This window comes from Pecten maximus, chromosome 17 (assembly GCF_902652985.1).
Source record: "Pecten maximus chromosome 17, xPecMax1.1, whole genome shotgun sequence".
NCBI lineage: Eukaryota > Metazoa > Mollusca > Bivalvia > Pectinida > Pectinidae > Pecten > Pecten maximus.
Window position 1 is genome coordinate 17570759 of NC_047031.1, and position 20066 is coordinate 17590824.

The 20066-nt window shown below is 35.6% G+C and overlaps 2 protein-coding genes across 5 annotated transcripts in view; one reads left to right on the forward strand and one right to left on the reverse strand.

Moving 5' to 3' along the window:
• Positions 1 to 7675, forward strand: part of LOC117315603 (unconventional myosin-Va-like) — a 59016-nt gene extending 51341 nt beyond the window's left edge. For all 4 annotated transcript variants that reach the window (XM_033869866.1, XM_033869863.1, XM_033869865.1 and 1 more), the window contains 8 exons: positions 622 to 771; positions 1186 to 1337; positions 1750 to 1839; positions 2198 to 2348; positions 3537 to 3673; positions 4998 to 5069; positions 5807 to 6064; positions 6990 to 7675. In XM_033869866.1, the coding sequence (XP_033725757.1) occupies positions 622 to 771; positions 1186 to 1337; positions 1750 to 1839; positions 2198 to 2348; positions 3537 to 3673; positions 4998 to 5069; positions 5807 to 6064; positions 6990 to 7229 (1250 nt within the window). In that variant the 3' untranslated portion in view covers positions 7230 to 7675. The remainder of the gene's footprint in view (positions 1 to 621; positions 772 to 1185; positions 1338 to 1749; positions 1840 to 2197; positions 2349 to 3536; positions 3674 to 4997; positions 5070 to 5806; positions 6065 to 6989) is intronic.
• An 8881-nt stretch (positions 7676 to 16556) lies between these two features.
• LOC117315793 (U6 snRNA-associated Sm-like protein LSm7) lies at positions 16557 to 19817 on the reverse strand. Its single transcript, XM_033870192.1, has 4 exons — positions 19739 to 19817; positions 18671 to 18779; positions 18189 to 18260; positions 16557 to 17166 (listed from the first exon to the last, which is right to left on the reverse strand). Exons 1-4 carry the CDS (start codon positions 19763 to 19765, stop codon positions 17030 to 17032), a joined length of 345 nt encoding a protein of 114 aa, XP_033726083.1. The 5' UTR covers positions 19766 to 19817; the 3' UTR covers positions 16557 to 17029.
• Between the last annotated feature and the right edge of the window lie 249 nt (positions 19818 to 20066).

The following is a 20066-nucleotide window of genomic DNA, read 5'->3' on the forward strand; positions in this document are numbered from 1 at the left end:
GCTAAACTTTTATAATATTGTATTATACTGCAAATAAGCCCCTTCCCAGAAAATAAGCCCTTTTTCCAGTATCATTAAATTAAGAACAGCAAGATTAAGAAAGATTACAAATAAGCTCTCTCCTTTAATACTGAACTTCTGCACTCATTGAGGGAGCTTATTTGAGGATAAAAATGAGGGGCTGTGGTGCCCGAGTGGTTAAGGGGTCCCGTTACTTTATCACTAGCCCTCGAAGAGGCCCACCACTGGGTTGCGAGTTCGAAACCTACGTGGGGCAGTTGCCAGGTACTGACTGTAGGTCGGTAGTTTTTCTCCGGGTACTCCGTTTTCCTCCACCTCTAAAACCTGGCATGTCCTTAAATAACCCTGGCTGTTAATAGGACATCAAACCAAATGGGAATAAGCTTTTACAGGAAGGGGGCATGTTTTAGGATGAATTTGGTTTGTCAGAAATAGAAAACAGCCCAATGGTATCATGTGTGATGTTTTACGTTTGCTTCTTCAGAAAGTCTCTAAGAAAAGTGTGTTAAAACAACAAAATGATACAATATGAAGTCTGACACAAACTTTGTTTATTGATGCTGTGGTTTCCCTGACTTTTAACATTTATGTTCTTAACAGCGGCTGAAATCGCCGCAGAGCTGGAGCAGGACGAAAGTAAGACGAGCGTGGACAATGTCGCTTCAATCAAACACAGAGAACGAATGTATATGGGAATGCTGGAATACAAAAAGGAGGATGAAAATGTACTCATCAAAAACCTTTTTATGGGTGAGTATTACTATTCCTATACAAGTTCATGGAAAGATCACATGATGTGTTGTCATTTTGTACCTTTAGTCAATAGTGTGTCATCGATATATGTGTATTTCAAAATGTGTCATCAATTCTTGTGTACTTTTCAAATGTGTCATCAGTTATTTTGTGCTTTTCAAATGTGTCATCATTTCTTGTGTAGTTTTCAAAAGTGTCATCAGTTATTGTGTACTTTCAATTGTCATCAATATAGTGTATGTGTACCAGAAGAAGAACATTTTGTCATAGTTTATTATACCTAACATCAAATCATCATAATTCTAAAAGGACATTTTACAGGTTCATATAGTGTGGAAATCTTATTAAAAGAAGACAGTATATCATTTAGTTTTTCTCGATATCATCTTGACATTTTTTTTATTATTTCAGACTTGAAACCAAAAGTTGCCGCAGGTCTTTTACCCGGTTTACCGGCCTATGTCCTGTTTATGTGTGTACGACATACGGACTATATCAACGACGACGAGAAGGTCCGCTCTCTTCTCACCAATTCTATAAATAGTGTCAGGAAGTGTGTCAAGGTAGGTAACTCTGAATCATGTGCTGGACGATACATAGGTATTATCCAGATATTGTGAAAATGTTATTTTATAAAACATGTTGGGCATGCTGCATAACCAGGAAACTGATAAATAGATGTTTTTTCTCAGCCTGTTTAAATTTTTGTCTGGCAATATGCAAGATTTTAGCAGTTGAGAGTTATAAAGCTACATATCTTAATTGATCATCTTCAATTTTATTGGGCAAAAAGCAAAACAAAAACAAAAATTGAATAACATATTACAGAATGACAAATACAAAGTTTTGATAAATTCTAAAATGTGAAATGTTTGAGAAAAAAGTCTGATTGCTGTCCTAGTAGATTTATATGCATTTCTAAGAAAATTGTACCAGGTTTTGAGTCCGCAAACTGATATTTATATGTTTATACAGAAACACCATGGTGACCTTGACCGCGTGACCCTATGGCTGGCTAACACTTGCCGTCTACTACACACACTAAAACAGTACAGCGGAGAGAAGGTAAGAATCTAAACCATCATATCTATCTGACAATAAGCCCACGTCTAGTAATAAACCCACATCTGGCAATAAACCCTACATCGGACAATAAGCCAACATATGACAATAAAACTATGTCGGGTAATAAGCCCAATCTGGCAATAAGCCCGTGTCTGACAATAAACCCTTGTCTGGTAATAAGCCCACATAGGACAATCAACCCACATCTGATAAAAAGTACTATTTCATCATTGCACTAAAAATTGATAATGTGCTAAAATTTGTATGTTTACATTAGTTGCTTATATCATGAAAACATTATAAAAAAACAGTAAGAACAATTATTAAACTTTCACTTTCATTAATTCTCTTTATACAGGCATTCCAGGCTGATAACAGTACACGTCAGAACGAACACTGTCTCCGTAACTTTGACCTGTCCGAGTATCGACAAGTGTTCAGTGATCTGGCCGTGTGGATCTATCAGACGCTCATCAAACTCATGGGGGAGACAATACAACCCATGATAGGTAACTTTTATACCTCATACAACTGTTAAGAATGTGCAAAGAGCAACCCTAGGGTGAGACTAATAGAATCTTTCACTCCCTTTGGGGTGAGACAGGGGAATCTTAACCCGATGGGAAGATTCTTAAGTTGCCAAACACGAGGCTTGCCGAGTGTTTGGCAGCTTAATTATCTTACCCCGAGGGTTGAGATTCCCCTATCTCACTTCCATGGGGATGAATGATTATTTTTCTCTTACCCTGTTTACCCTCTTATGTATCTAATATTGACGTTACATCAATGCAAGGAAATGTTGACTTGACGTGATTGAATTGTCAACATGACGTCATTGTACTGTTGCCGTGACGTCATAGTATTGTTGACGTGATGAAATACAATTGTTGATAACGTGAAAAGAGCACATGTAGCTTGTCTTTTCCCTAGGGTGAGATAAGAAAATCTTACCCTGGGAAAACTGCGGATATCCCTGCCCAGGGTAAGAGAATAATAGAATCTAACATGGGTTTGTTCCGTGGACAGGGATATCTCAACCCGAGTGTTAAGTTTGGCCAGTCACCACGAGGCTTTTGCACCATCTACAATGCTCCTTGGAATGTGCGTCAACATTAATGATGTCATCATTTACGACTTGGTTACTCGACATAAAATGATGACTTTACGTTATTGTGAGCAGCGTCATATAGCGTGTGCCGGCTGTCTTTATCCCCAATGTGTGGGATTGATTGATTTTTTCTCTAGCGACCGCAGGATAACCCTGAGAAGTATGTGAGAAAATTAAACCTCTCACACTACCAAGTGTCGTCACCTGTTCGTGATATTTGATTATTTGTGTTGCAAATTATTAACTACCTTTCTAGAACAAGGGAGGTAATTCCAGATTTAAAAGTAAAAGTAAATAAAAATTCCAGTTCAGATGTTTTTTATAGAATTTTTGACACAATTGTTTATGAGAGAAGAAAAATCGATAACCTGCATATGTTAAAGCTTTCTGTCTCATCAGACTTAAAGCGAAAAAAGATGGGTCTTAGAAAATATTTCATTGTTGCTGAAATTTCTCTAAGTTTTTCGAAGTTGACTTGGGTGTATACTCCACAGATTTTGGAGTCTCCAGGCATTTCGGAGATAGCCTCCCAATATTTTACTCTTATTTCAACATCAATAATCCCTAAAATTTCCGTATTTTTCTGTAGTGGCTGCGGTGCTGGAACATGAGGCCATTGCAGGACTTACTGCCAGTAAGCCATCAGGGATGAGAGGACGATCCTCTAGTACCGCCACAGATCCAGACGATGTCAAGGAACTGTCTCTTGATTCTCTAATGAAGGCTGTAAGTAATACTGAATTAATCTGACAATAAACCCGCAAGTCTGGTAATAACCCTAGATGTCTGGTAATAACCCTAGATGTCTGGTAATAACCCTAGATGTCTGGTAATAACCCTGGATGTCTGGTAATAACCCTAGATGTCTGGTAATAACCCTAGATGTCTGGTAATAACCCTAGATGTCTGGTAATAACCCTAGATGTCTGGTAATAACCCTGGATGTCTGGTAATAACCCTGGATGTCTGGTAATAACCCTGGATGTCTGGTAATAACCTTGGATGTCTGGTAATAACCCTGGATATCTGGTAATAACCTTGGATGTCTGGTAATAACCCTAGATGTCTGGTAATAACCCTGGATATCTGGTTATAATCCTAGATGTCTGGTAATAACCCTAGATTTTCTGGTAATAACCCTAGATTTTTTGGTAATAACCCTAGATGTCTGGTAATAACCCTGGATGTCTGGTAATGAGTCCATACCTGTTAATAAGCCCATATGTCTAGTATAAAGTCAATTTTCTGAAACCTATTTAAAATTAAATATCTCTATCCCAAAGACAGAATTAATCTTGTTTGGACATATGTTGTAAATTAAGTTTTTCCGCTATCTTACCTTTTCTGTGGGCTTCCATTTTGCGCTGTAGGCAAAACTAAATTTCCTGTGTAAACACACGTTCGGAAAATCCGGATATTTAAAATCCGGAACCAATTTATTGATTTTTGTTTTAATAAATGTGGAGCCTGTATGTACTACTTCATACTGAATATACCAATTATAGTGTACATTTATTTTTTCATTTTTTATGCATATCATAATACAGGAGTTATTTGCTTAACAAAAAAATTACCCATGGCCAGGCTGTCTTACTGTGGTGTGCTACCTAGTGACTCCATACCTGTTAATAAGCCCATATGTCTGGTATAAGTCCATGTCTAGTAATAAGCCAACGTCTGGTATTAAGCCAGTGTCTGATAATAAGTCCATGTCTGGTAATAAGTCAATGTCTGGTAATAAGTCCATGTTTGGTAATAAGCCAATGTTTGATAATAAGCCAATGTCTGATAATATGTCCATGTCTGGTAATAAGCCAATGTCTGGTAATAAGCCAATGTTTGATAATAAGCCCATGTTTGGTAATAAGCCCATGTCTGGATAATAAGCCAATGTCTGGTAATAATCCCACCCATACATAGTTCTATGACAATGCAAACCAAAGCTATCTTATTTCTAAATTGTAATGTTTTAAATAGATTAAATGAGAGTGGTCCGTGTTCGACAAACCTATATCGTATTTATATTGATTTTCATTGTTTTAATTTCCAGATGAACAAGTACAGCCAAGTATTAACCCAGCATGCTGTCGACCCAGAACTTGTCAAACAAATCTTCAGACAGGTAAATACTCAGTAAAATGTCAGCCAAACAAGTCATAGTTGGAGAATTGAGAAGGACTTTTTTAACTAGAATTTTGATTTTGCATGAATTTTTTATCATGTTATTTCACAGGTAAGATTTTATAGGTCTAGCCAGGCAGAACACTTGGCTGGTGATCGAAGGGTCACTGGTTTCGAGTTCCAGCCAGATATTGTGTTGTAGCCTTGAAAAAGGTCATGTACTATTTACTGGATCCTTGTATTCTAACAGGCTCAACTGTAAATGTGATAGGGCAGTGCTTGAAATGTTATGTATTAAATCGTTATTGCTGAATGGCAGCTCTGGTTGTGTGTTCCTCCTGAATGGCAGCTCCAATTGTATGCTCCCCAGGGAGTCAAAAGAGGATGACCGGTAGCTTAAAGCCTGATAACCCCTGAAAATCAGCTGTAAATCACATTATGGCTTGTTTGTTTATTTGTTGGGTTTATCGCCCCATGAACAGCCAGGATCATTTTGAGGCAGGATCTGCTTGTAGTAGTCAGTGACTAACTCACTGAACAACATATGGGAGGCTAATAGCAGGCCATCCAAAGCATTTAGGGTAAAGTGCCGAGGAACACATGACAGCACATGGAGGCAGACTTTGTTAAAATCATATTTATAAGAACTTCAATAATGCAATCAATCCATAATTCTGTGATCCCCTCGTTACCAGAACGTCTCATTGTGTAATATTTTGTACTTTTTTCTCTCACCAGCTTTACTACTTCATCTGTGCGGGCGCCCTGAACAACCTGTTACTAAGGAAGGACATGTGTAACTGGTCGAAGGGCATGCAGATACGTTACAACCTCAGTCATTTGGAACAATGGTTACGGGACAATAAACTCCACGAGGTCGGAGCCCAGGTTACCATGGAACCGATCATCCAGGCATCACAGCTCCTACAGGCCAGGAAAACCGTCGCCGACGTCGACAGCATCTGTGAAATGTGCTCCAAACTCACAACAGCACAGGTAATAAGCTTATTCCTGGTAATAAGCCAAACAAAGTTTATTGCAATAAGTCCATGGCTGGTCATTTTATAATGAACTTATGTCTGGTGAAAAGTCCATGTGTGGTAATAAGTCCATGCTTAGTAATAAGCATATGTTCTTGTAATAAGCCAAACAATGTTTATTGCAATAAGTTCATGCCTGGAAATAAGCCCATGTTTAGTAATAAGCCCATGTCTGGTAATAAGCCCCATGTCTGGTAATAAGCCCATGCCTGGTAATAAGCCCCATGTATGGTAAGAAGTCCATGTCTGGTAATAAGCCCATGTTTAGTAATAAGCCCATGTCTGGTAATAAGCCCCATGTCTGGTTATAAGTCCTTGTCTGGTAATAAGCCCATGTTTAGTAATAAGCCCATGTCTGGTAATAAGCCCATGTCTAGTAATAAGCCCATGTCTGGTAATAAGCCCATGTTTAGTAATAAGCCCATGTCTGGTAATAAGCCTACCGGGTATGTCTGGTAATAAGTCCATGTCTGGTAATAAGCACACCTATATGTACTGTAGTTCAGAATGGTAACAAATTTGCTGTTTCATTGTCCTGTGATAAACCCACCCACAATACTTTGACTTAATGCGAGTCTCCTGAGTCAGAGTTGATGTGAAAGTTCCCAAGTCACCTTGCCCTGTCTTTTCCAGAATTATTTGTGTGGGAGGGGGGTGGTAGGTACTTGCATTAAAATATATTGGGTGGTGTGAGTAAATCACCATTTTTCTTGACTATTGTATTCCATGATACATTCCTATATTTTAATATTTGATGGTGGTGGGGTCTCTGAAAAAATGCCTCCCATCCCTCCCACAAGGATAATTTTGAATAGTCCTTAGCATAATTTACTACAATATTGCAATATTGAAATACTTAACTGAATTAACTTTTTTTTCAGATTGTGAAAATTCTAAACCTCTACACTCCTGTTGATGAATTTGAGGAGCGTGTTCCGATTCCCTTCATCCGTGAAATTCAGAAAAAGTTGAAAGGTCGACCACAAGAAACGGACAATACACTTCTGATGGACACAAAGTTCTCGTACCCTGTCACATTCCCGTTCAACCCATCAAGCATCGCCATGGAAACCGTGGAAGTTCCTCAATCCCTACATCTCGGTTTCCTCAACCGCGTGTGATTTTAGTCAATTTAGTCTCGTTAATTAATTTATTGATTAGATACACATATTTGTCTTATGTACATGTTTTGTATTATATGTGTAGTGAACTGAAGGTTGGAGAAAAATTTGTTTCGTTTTTTTCTTAGAAAAATATGTTTTCATCAGTCAACCTCCAGTTGGCGTTTTATTGCCCATGAAATCAGTAAATACATGGATTTAAAAATATATAATGTGTTTGTCATTAGGTCAATAAAAATAAACCCCACAAAAACGATTGATAAAATGAATCTGATACAGCGAGTAGTGTGATTATAATAATGATAAGGAATTTTATAGGTCCATGGTTTTAATGAATTATTGGATTTAAAGGAACATTCTTGTTGAAGTTTTGTTTCAATAAGAGATTTGATTTTCTGCTGTCTGTAAGACTTTAATGTTGAATTTGTAGAAATATTACACAAAAACAGAATCTGATAAAGTCATGTTTGTTACTTCTAACAGTTGAACTTCAGATGATGTTGAATTTATGGAAATGTTACATAAAAAATTGGTACCAGATATACATGAAGCTGTGATTGTGAAAACTTTATACTGTAAACCTGTCTTTATCAACTTCAAAGGTGGGGTGGGAGGTGGGGTGGGAGCTGGGGTAGGGCAGGGACATGCAAAATTCATATTAAAACTTGTTTGTTTGTAAAATTCCCTTGTTTGTTTGCTAATCATACTTAGGAATCATTTGGGTAGAGAAGGATATGGCAATACAAACTGTGGCTTATAAAGTTGAAAATATATCCAGTGTTATATTCGCTAGCAGTACTTAGGAATGGTTATTGTATAGAAGCCCTTGTTTTAAGATACATAGGACTTTATAATAATGCGACCCCTATACTTTAAATATTGTATTTACCAGCTGTACTTAGAAACTTCCAGGGTATGGAATCCCAAGGTTCCATCCCCATAAAAATTAGTGTCCTCATGTCAAGTTAAATGACAGTTTATGGCTGCGACCCTGGTGTTGTAGGTCCAGGGTTTAAATCTTTGTTTAGTTTTGATATTTTCCCACTTCCTTTATACTTTGTGCTCAACAATTTAAAATTCAAATTTAGTGCAGTATCAAATTTCATGGGTTAGCATAACAATAGACCAGAAAAACAATACAGAAGCTGAAATTGACATACCATATTTATCCTCATATAACCCCTCTCCGTTTTAGTGTAAAAGACTTGTACCGCATTCATCCTCAAATAAGCCCCCACCCTTAGTGTTAAAGTTTGGTACTACATTTATCCTCAAGCAGACCCCCTCCCCTAGTGTAATAGTTCAGTACTGCATTTATCCTCAAATTAATAAGCCTCTTCCCCTTGTGTTAAAGATTAGTACCGCATTCATGCTTAAATAAGCCCCCACCCCTACTGTTCAAGTTTAATACCATATCTATCCTCAAATAAACCCTCTTACTTGATGTAAAAGTTTAGTACCATATTTATCCTCAAATACATGTAAGCCCCTCCCTACTGTAAATGTTAAGTATGATGGTTGAGGAAGTTGCTAAGTTATTTTGAGAATCACTTTAATCATGCTATTTTAAAATTGATGATTCCGTAAAAATGAAGGTGGGGGTTTATTTGTGGATATATATGGTAATCATGATTTAGTGTTATTCATTAAACCAGAAAAGTGCTAAAATGAGAAAGCTGATAAAACATAAATACCTACAGTATACATATAACTGTATGTACATGATAGGCATGAGTTCTTCACTGTCTTTGAATTAATAGATTCTGATAGAGGGATACAAACATGGAAAAGTCCCCATAGACCTGACAACTCGGTGAGTTAGAGCATTTGTCAAGAGTTCAGAGGTCACCTGATTGAGAGGGCTTCAAAAGATTATACAATTAAGAGGTCACCAAATGGGTTGTTATAATGTCTATTAAGAGTTCAAAGGTCACTGGAGGAGCTCCTAATCTGTTTGTTTATTTACATTCCTATTGTTGTTTCCTACTAGAGGCGTCACATTTCAAAGTTATGAATTTTAGTTTAATATTTAAAGTATGGAGAAAATAGCATATTCAAATCCAGCCTTTGATAAGCCAGTATTAGATGAAGAAATTGGTGTTCACAGGCTTTTGATCAAATAGGGTCATTTCAGATAGGTTTGCATGTTATTTATTATTTTGCAGTGTCATTTTAAGGGAGATCTCGCACTGTATGGCATATTTGTCTTCAACTGTTTTTCATGTGATTTTCAAACATCTGTGCTTTATTGAGTAAGCAAATGGCATTGTCTTGTATATATAGGCAGTATATTCCCCAATGTGCTGGTAAATCTGTTAACTGTGTACTGTTTCCTAGACTTTTAGATCACTGTTTCTGTTATGTTTGAAATATATGTGTATATAAAATTGTTCCTTCACATACAGAAGTATTAAAAACATAATTATGTAAATTCATTGTTGATGTTAAGTTATCAATACAGAAATGGCAGAGAAAAATACTTGAGGAGGAGGGAGGTGTTTAACTTTCTGTCATTTTAGACCACAATATCCGGATATATATGCCGTATTAACCTAAGAGAAGACCCTCCAAATGTTTAGTACTGTATCTATCCTGATATAAACCCTCCCGTAGTGTAAAAGTTTATTACAATATCTATCCTCAAATAGCCCCACCCCCTAGTGCAAAAGATTAGTACTGTAATTATCTACAAGTAAGCCCCCTCCCCTATAACTACTGCAAAAAAAAACCCAGTACCATATTTGTCCTCCAATAGGCCCACTCCCCTAGTGTTAAAAATTTAGTACTGAATTTGATGAGGACTTAATGTGAATCAATTTTAGCTATTTTAATAATTGATGATCATGTATAATCAAAAAGGGAGACTTATTGTGGACGTGGAGGCTTATTTGTGGATAAATATGGTACATTTTGGTGGTTGCCTAGATTGAGAAACACAAGTTATGAACATATACTTAGAATTATTATGAAACATTGTTTGATGCTTGTATGTGCATAGCGTTTGGTATAACACAACCAGTCAAATTAACACTGGACAATATAGTTTATATACACATATACCTTGGAGTAAATAACAATATCAAATTACAAAGTAAGCTGTGTTTCCTCAACGACCATCGTGTAGTGGTGTTGATTTCTTGGGTTGTGAAATTTTACTTGGAGACGCTCAAATTGAGAAGTTATTTACATGAAGAGAAAAGTTGGGTCTAAAATCTGATAAGATTTAACGTTCTTAAAATGCATGAATATTAATTTCGTCCATCTTCTAATCTATGTTACTTGTTAATAATTTGTTAATATATCATCGATGGTTTTAAACCATTTTGTTATCAAATTTAACGACTCGTGTGTATGATGTGTAGATTGCTTTTCTCTGTGATCAAAATATTGTCTCGGTTATCTCCCCTTGATTGTAAATCTTTCTCTCGTTGGATTTAAACATTTGTTTGTATTTTTCTCTGTTAACAAAATCTTGAAGACCTAATCAATCATGTTATACTGTAGACGTATATGTAATGAAAATTAAAAAACTTCAGATTTCAGTTTGTTCATCTTAGGACTGTTCCAGGAAAATATATGGGGTGGGAGGAAGGCACTTTGAAATTAGAGAACTCACGTTTAGAAGCAATTTAAAATTTTGACGGCTCTCCCACATATCCACTTTTTTGTGAACAGTGCCCTGGTATAGAAACAATTTTGATGTAAAAAAAAAATGGTACAAAAACATCAAATACACCCAACAACAGAATCAATTTATTTCAAACCCCACATACCTATAGATGTGATTTTAATTGGAACCCGCCCCACCACATGTAAATTATTAAAGTGCTTTCCCCCGTCCCATTTATGTTTTCCTGAAACAGCCCTTACAATAGATAAATTCAGCAATTGATAAATTCCATTGTTAAAACTCTGATACATTCTTTATGTAAGAGTGGGATACAATGTAGTTGAGATTCTGCTGCTGGGAAAACTGATGTTGAAAACGTTTGTAATGTTCTAGTAGGTTTTCTCCATGTTGATTGCCTTTAAAGAATTCTTGGTGCATCTGTTTAGGTTTGTTTATACTTTTTCTTGATGCTTGTAGACACTGCCAATCAGGGGTACAAAATAACATAGGAAAAGAAGTTTTTATGGAGAGGTTGTCTTGATTTGTCGCCAGTTAAAACGAAGAATATGCAATTATATATTAAATATTAATTTGATATCAAATTATCATAATTAGAATAAAATAAATTCAGAAATGACATATTGCAAATAATTATGCATTCCAACAGAAGACGCATGTTTTTAGGGGGGTTGATTTCAGTAAAAAAAAATCATTTTTATAAAATCTGAACTTTATTTTTGTTATAAAGACTTGAATAACAAGGCATTATATACACCAGGGCCATTACGGTATATCAACAAAGGTCTCGCAAAAATATGGCAAGTATTTTTTGGGGGGGAAACTTCAGTTATTAAAAATTCTACAAATTTCTCCCTTTTATTGAAATGTAAACTTTACTAAATGTGACTGAAAAATTTACATGTCGTAATCTTGGACATTATTTTATATATATTTTTTCTATGTTTTTTTATTGATTGCACTCGTGTTTTGTTATTCCTTCTGTGAAGATTTCCTTAACTTGCTATCAATTTATTTTGATATAAATGTAAAATGTAATGATTGCTATTATTGAAATGGACCAAATGTAACAAAACTTTCAGAGACTGTTGTCTTCCACACAAACACTGGCATTATCAAAATGATTTGTTTTCTATAAGTTACACAGTGATTATAATGTGGAACCTGCCAAGACTGACTAAAACTAGTCTAAAATAAACTCTCTGTATTTATGACGGACTAAAACTAGTCGAAAATAAACTCTCTGTATTTATAAAGTTTTTATTATGTAATGTTGAACCTGCCAAGACTGAACTAAACCCAGTCTAAAATAAACTCTCTGTATTTATAAACTTAAGTTATCATTATGTAATTTTTTCAACAAAGTATTACATGCTCTAGACCTGGGTTGGAATGTCTGTTTTGTACAGGTATTCATTTAATAATGCTATGAAAATCAGGTTGGTACAGGTTTTTAATTTCTCAAGTGAAATTTAGTCAGAATCGTATAAAGAGTTTAGAAAAGGCAGGTTTTACAAATAAATGTCTCAGAAAATTAAGTGCTGTCAGAGTTTTTATACTGGTTCACATCTTGCAATAGTCACATTTAAAAATCACATGTAATAGAAAATGTTTACATATTGCGGTATGCTTACATATGGAGTATAAGCTTATATCACATCAGTTTGTCAGTAAATCATTTTGTGTATGCAATTAATTTGTAATTAATAGTTTTATTTTTAATTATCATAATTAAGAATTGTGCTTGGATTTGAATGCTTCGGTTTACTGGCAAACTGCTTTCAGGTAAAAGATGTTTTGTGCATCTGAAAACATGTTTACATTTGAATTATTGACATATTTAGAATTCATAAAACTTGTTTACAATTGAATTATTGACATATTCAGAATTCTTAAAACTCGTTTATAATTGAATTATTGTGTGTCGTTGAGATAAATAGGAGGCTGTCTTGCCAAGTATTGACTTAAATGAAACCAGTTTCATTAGTTATGTAAAGAGAATCCACCAGATTTTTATATACAATCTATCATTACTTTCACACATACGATGTATAGTTTGGACATTCAAATTCATTCAATAGTTGAGAAAACAAACATAATTACATTATCATATTATGTTTTTATCTATTTATTTTAACGCGAGCTTTCAATGTTTATATAAATATTACATGTAAATTTTCATAATTTGTTAGGTGCATAAATATATATATATATACATGTATATGTAAAACAATTTCTTGAATGTTAGGTAATCCAGGGGAGGTAATTCACTTTGAAAAATGTCACAATTTATACTGTATAGTTAGTAACCTGCTTGTTTGTCCCCACGGTGAGGGAATATCTCAAAAGGAAAGTCTCGAAAGGGTTGATGTGAATAAGGGGGTAAGGGTCGTCTCAAAATGACCATTGTAAATTGGGGATTGCCACAAAAATGGCTGATGTGGAAAAAAGAACAGTCTCAAAATGACATGTGAAAAGGGAATGGTCTCAAAATGACATATGTGAAAAGGGGAATTGTCTCAAAATGACATATGTGAAAAGGGGGTTGTCTCAAAATGACCATTGTAAAATGGGGATTGCCACAAAAATGGCTGATGCGAAAAAAAGAACAGTCTCAAAATGACATGTGAAAAGGGGATGGTCTCAAAATGACATGTGAAAATGGGATCATCTCAGAAGACCCATTCTTATATGAGGTCTAAGACAATTAACTAATGAAACTGAAGGTGTTATCTCATGTTTCATGACAAATTTCAGATTGTTGTCTTTACAGAATTGAAATATATAATTAGTCTTTAGAAAGACATACTTGGATGCTTGTAATAGTTTGATATTGGTACACACAGCACGTTAGATAGACTCCATTTGTTTATATATCTTTGTTGTGGAGAATGCCTGTTGAGTTTTCTCTTGTATCATTCCAATGTGATAGCTGGAACTATTAAATATGTGATCAGACAAACACACTGCATTTTCTTGTCTTTATTATCTTACCTGCCGCCCATCCGGTATCAATCTTCCTTTTATTTAAACATGTTGGGTATTGCTAAAGCCTCCACTTCCAGCCCCTGCTAAAAACAGTGACTTTGACCCAAAAACCCCAAAACTTGAACTTGATCTGAACCTACTCATACTGAAGTTATACCAACTTTCACCAACATACCTTGAAGCGTGGCTGAGAAAAGTGCAGAAAACCGAGTGAATGGAACAACAGACGTACAGATTGCCCTGCATCCGCGGTCCGTCCATTCCTCCGTAAACAATTCTTGTTATAACTATTTCTATGAAAGTACTGAAGGGATCTTTCTCAAATTTCATATATAAGTTCTCCTTCGTCCCTAGTTTTGCATATACCATTTTGGGACAGATGGGGAAAAAAACATGGCTGACAGGCAACCATCTTAGATTTTGACAATTGAAGTTTATTATCTTTATTTCTAAGAAAGTACTGAAGTGATCTTTCTCAGATTTCAAATGCAAGTTCCCGTTGGTCCCTAGTTGTGCACAATACATTTTAGGACCGATCGGAGAACAACATGGCAGACAGGTTGCCATCCCATATTTTGACAATTGCAGGTTGTTCCTTATATATATTGTTATATAAATTTATTAAATGTTTTGAAGGAAGAGTGAAAGAAGAAAAAAATAAGAGAAAAGATCAGTATTTCATTTCACTGATACGGATCATTCAATGGTGGGCACCAAGATCCCTCTGGGATCTCGTTCGTGGATGAAATGGTACTTTAATTGTTACGACAGACAAACTGGACCCAGTTGTTCAAAAGGTGACTAAGGCTAATCACAGTTTAACAAAAATATTAAAATCCTGCTTAAACTAGAACTGTCGCCAGGATGGCTGACTAATACCCCCGCAATCTGCACAAGTCAATGGTGAATTGGAACTCTTAATTAGATGCTAACTAAGATAACCCAGTAATATAGTGACCAGTTGCCATAGTAACCATAATTTTGAGGAAAAGAAAGTGAGATGCACATCTACACATGGTCCTCTATATTTGTGTGAAGTTTCATTGAAATCGGCCCTTCGGTTTAGGAGGAGTTGTCCGGACAAACTTAAAGTTATGGTTCTTATCGGAAAACCTGTTTATAGTGACCAGTTGCCATAGCAACCGTAATTTTGAGAAAAAGAAAGTGGCATGTACATCTACACATGATCATTAATATGTGTGTAAGTTTCATTGGAATCGGCCCATCGGTTTAGGAGGAGTTGTCTGGACAAAATGTGTCTACAGACAGACGGACGGACAGACAGACAACCTGATTCCTACCCCCCCCTTACTTCGTTGCGGGGGTATAATAATTTCTGGTAAAATTTATTTGACAAAATTTTCTTAAACTACACACCTACCTCTCGAGGTCTTTTCATACCTGCTTATTTTTAAGTAAAAGAGAAATGGAATTTTCACTAATCAAGTTATTAAGCTAATCACCTTTTAACAACTGAGCCCTGGTTGCAACTTTGGGATAACCAGGTTCATTTTCCTCAAGTATAGCTGGAAAATGTGTTTATTGATGAACAAAATCTGCCTGGACTATTTATACAACAGCAGCAACTGGGCTTCCAAATGACTTTGACTTTAGCAATATTAGTATCTGCATATCCAGAAATCTGATTGGTCAAAAGATTTGTTAAGTAAATAACAATCCCTTTATATCCAAGAACTCCATGTGGGTATTAAAACAAGAGGCCCAATGGGCCTGTATCGCTCACCTGGCTCTACAGCAACTTTGACGTTGATTGAGGTCATTTCCACAGATACTATGCTGATTATCATAGTAAGCTAGGTTTATTCATATTAATAAATTTTCTTGTCCTTCATTCCAGCATTTTATTGGCCTAATATCTGGTCTAGGAGGCTCTTGGCTATCGCAAAATTATTGTTTACAGATTTAAGTCGATTTCACCCCTGTGACCTTAAATGTAGGTCAAGGGTCATTCATTTGAACAAACTTTGAAGCCCTTCAGGCCCAATATCAAGTCCCTGGGCCTCTTGGTTATTAAGAAGAAGTCATCTGAAGATTATAGCCTATTTGACCAATGTGACCTTGAATGAAGGTCAAGGTCATTTATTTGAACAAACTTTGTAGCCCTTCACCCCAGCATGATACAGGCCCAATATCAAGTCCCTGGGCCTCTTGGTTATTGAGAAGAAGTTGTTTGAAGATTATAGCCTATTTGACAAATGTGACCTTGAATGAAGGTCAAGGTCATTTATTTGAACAAACTTTGTAGCCATTCACCCCAGCATGCTACTGGCCCAATATCAAGTCCCTGGGCCTCTTGGTTATTGAGAAGAAGTTGTTTGAAGATTATAGCCTATTTGACAAATGTGACCTTGAATGAAGGTCAAGGTCATTTATTTGAACAAACTTTGTAGCCCTTCACCCCAGCATGCTACAGGCCCAATATCAAGTCCCTGGGCCTCTTGGTTATTGAGAAGAAGTCGTTTGAAGATTATAGCCTATTTGACAAATGTGACCTTGAATGAAGGTCAAGGTCATTTATTTGAACAAACTTTGTAGCCCTTCATCCCAGCATGCTACAGGCCCAATATATTTATGTCACGAGAAGAAGTTGTTTGAATGAAAAAGTTGACGCCGGACGGACGGACGCCGCACCACGGCATAAGCTCACTTGCCCTTCGGGCAGGTGAGCTAATAAATGAAAAAGGTTCAAAATCCATCCATACTTCTTCTTTATTCACAACAAATATTTGCAAATCAGATCCATATCTTTTCATACAGAACTTATACCCCACTCTTACATACATCACACACACTTTCGCTATCTACACACATAGCCAACCAGCACTTTCCCTGTTTATTAATACAAATGAGTTTCTCATGATAAAAGTCCATCATTTAGGTCAAACCTTAACAAATCTAGACATTAATATGGTTAATCCACCAACAAATAATATTTCTACAGTCGGTATGTTTTCAGGGAATGGAACACCTTCGATATTATTTTTCTTTGAATTACCGTTGGAAAAACTCTTTGAAAATCAATATATCAATTCAAGATGTAAACCAGTCGAAACATGGGGCTATTCTTTGAGATGATATTTTTTGTTTGACATATTTTGTATTGACAGTGTTAACCCTATTCCACATGTTATTCAGTTTATATATTGCGACCTCTGTAGTTTCCTCAATCCTGCTGGACAAAGGGGTTTGCTATGGCCTCCATTCCTTCTGATGGACAGATCAAAACAACTGATGTCCCTCGGCACACTACCAGTCCAAGATGGCGAGTATCTTCTGTCAGCTTGAATGGATCATCAGGATCTAAAAATAGTAATTGACTATTAATACACAAATCAATCTGCAATAATAACCCTGTATATAGTGTAGAATACAGGACATCCAACACTTGAGGTTATGTTTTCAACTTCCCAAAATTAAATTTGACTTTTAGGATTTGAGAAACAGGTCCTTTTGACATGCGTCTTGACCCTTCAAATTTCTCAAAATAAAAGACTTCTGATATTGCTGAAAATCAGTGGTAAACTGGATGCCCTTGAATAATTGATTTTACTTGTGCAAACATATAAAAGTTTGGTTTGACAATTAATTTGAAAACCAAAATTTATTTGCTACCATCATACCATAAATATTGTTTTGGATGGTTCATTATCATGCACATGTGTGCAAGTACTTTTTCAATTTCATTAAAAAATTTGTTTTTGACTTCTTTTTATATTTGAACTGTGAGAGACCTGAATATGCCTACAAAAGGCATTTTAAAATAATATCTTAGACTGATATTATAAACCATGGGTATTGCATCGTAATCCTGGTGCTGAAGGTCACAATAACATATGCAAATTAATGTGATAATCATATGTCTATATGGTCGACAAAAGGCTTGTATTGGTATTAAAATAGTGTGAAGTTAAATTTTGTTTTTAAATGGGTTCTTTTCAGTACTTAAATATTTTCAGTTATTATATGTCTCTTTTTATTCTGAAGTTGTTTTTAAGATTTTAACACATTTCATCTCAGCTACCCTGAACATTAATGGTCCATGGTAACTCAATTTACAAGACAGCTAGCTGCATTCCATCACAGTATAATGCTACTGGTCTATTAATCCTGACTATATGCCTCGGACGTAATTTAAGGATATGTTGGCAGGGGCAAACAAAATTGTTGAGAACTTTTTGGGTCTGTCTGTGTCAGACACTAACCTTCAGGTCAATAAGATAATGCACCTCAAAGTTTGAATTAAGTGTCAAACCCAAATCTTCTGGTCAATAGCTAAGATAATGCAACTCAAAGTTGAAGTATAAGAAAATCGTTGGTTATACCTCTGAGGTATTCTGTTGTTCCGTCCAGTACAAGGTTCAACAAGGGGTCGTAACCTTTCAACACTCCGCTGGCTGTAACAAATAACAGCAACATTAATTAATGCAATGGCTACTAAATTTAACTGAGGAAGAAGCAACTCTTCCAATCGTACATTGGTTACTTTCTTAACATAGAATTGTTGGAAACCAACATTTAAGCTTCTGAGATGATTCCCTGGTAAGGTTTATCATAAGTCACATCCAGTCTCTAAAAATGGCATAAAATAATTAAGAAATATTAAAACACAGCATATGTAAATGTAGTGTTTATTTACTCTACAAAAATTGGGAAACAAATTATATAATATCAAATTCATTTAATCATGCATGCTTGTTGGCCCAGATGGAAAAGGGCGAGGATATCGAGTCTTACTGTGGGAGCAAGCTTAGTATGCCACCCTGCAACTCAACCCTCTGACCCAGTACATAGGATAAATGCTTACCCTCGCGGCCTCCACTGAACTTTACTCTGATTGGTTTGTCGAGATACTTTGACAGATCTAAGATCGTTTCTTTCTTCTTCTTTTCTCGGTCTTTATCTTTATCTCCAGTCTGAAGAAAAAAAAGAAACTCTTGACATTAATTATGTTTATTAAGGACGGGACTTAACCCAGTGTGAAGGGTTCTGACTATATATGTGGACTAGATCTACCAGTTTGGAGGTCCTGAGCATGAGTTTTATTTGATTCTAATGTTTGGAACATCCATAAAATGTCCTATTCAGTAGTTCCCCTGTGAGATGATATTAATGATCTGATGAATGATTCATGAACATTTAAGAATATAATTATTGGTAGATTTTGATTCATGAACAAAATATTCTGGAGCTCTCATGAACATTTCAGATTTTCTGAACTTGTAAGAATAATTTACAAATTAATTAACCTTCATGATGTTTCAAGAACATTTATTGCATAATTATCTGAAACTGACTTTTTATGTGAAAGCAGGATAGCAGCTGTCAAATCTGTTGTTTTTTTTTAAGTCTGCTAGTGGCCGGGAAAATACATGAGTAGTTAATTGTGACAACTTTCATCAAAGAAAAAAAACTTGTCATTAGATATTTAAGAAATTTACGAAATGAGTAAAACCCGAAATCTAAATAAACATAAGAATACCAAGTGTAAACTAGAACTAGTAAATCAATTGATAAACAAGGACAACATCGTGAACAAGATATGACTGAAAGATTAGCGGGTTGGCAAGATTTTACAGTTTGTTTTCGACACGAGTTAAAAGAATTGTGATTTGCTGAATACTATACGATGATAACACATGCAATTGATTGTGCAATTCTCTAATGACTTGCCGATAGCAATTTAACAGTGGTATGGCATCGAACCTATCTAATGCCCCCTCCCCGCCCCGTTTTTTTCCGGCGAAAACGAGCAACTAAATGGCGCTTACAACCTACAGTTCATTTTGTACAACTTAAACGTATGTCTAATTATCTAAAACAACATATATATAATGTTGTTATCAAATATTTTCTCCTAAAAAAACCAACTAACCGGCTGTTGTTTTGGTAATTGAGACATTCTCTGTTTCAAAACGCACGCCTTTCGAAACCGGAAGTTACATCTAAGGGAGGTCACTCCAAAACAGGGCACATCCTAAAATCGGGACCAGATCGGCCGGGATAAAAAATGCTCCGTTCTGTCACCTTTGATAACTTATTATTATTTCAGAATATTATATTGTATATATCTAATATACAAATGGAGTATTATACAACAGGTAACTTATATTGATATATTTCCTTCGATTATAAACAAAAAACACTTCAGAGAGTCTAGTTAGAGAAATGATTATTTAATAATTAGAAGATAATTGTCAAAA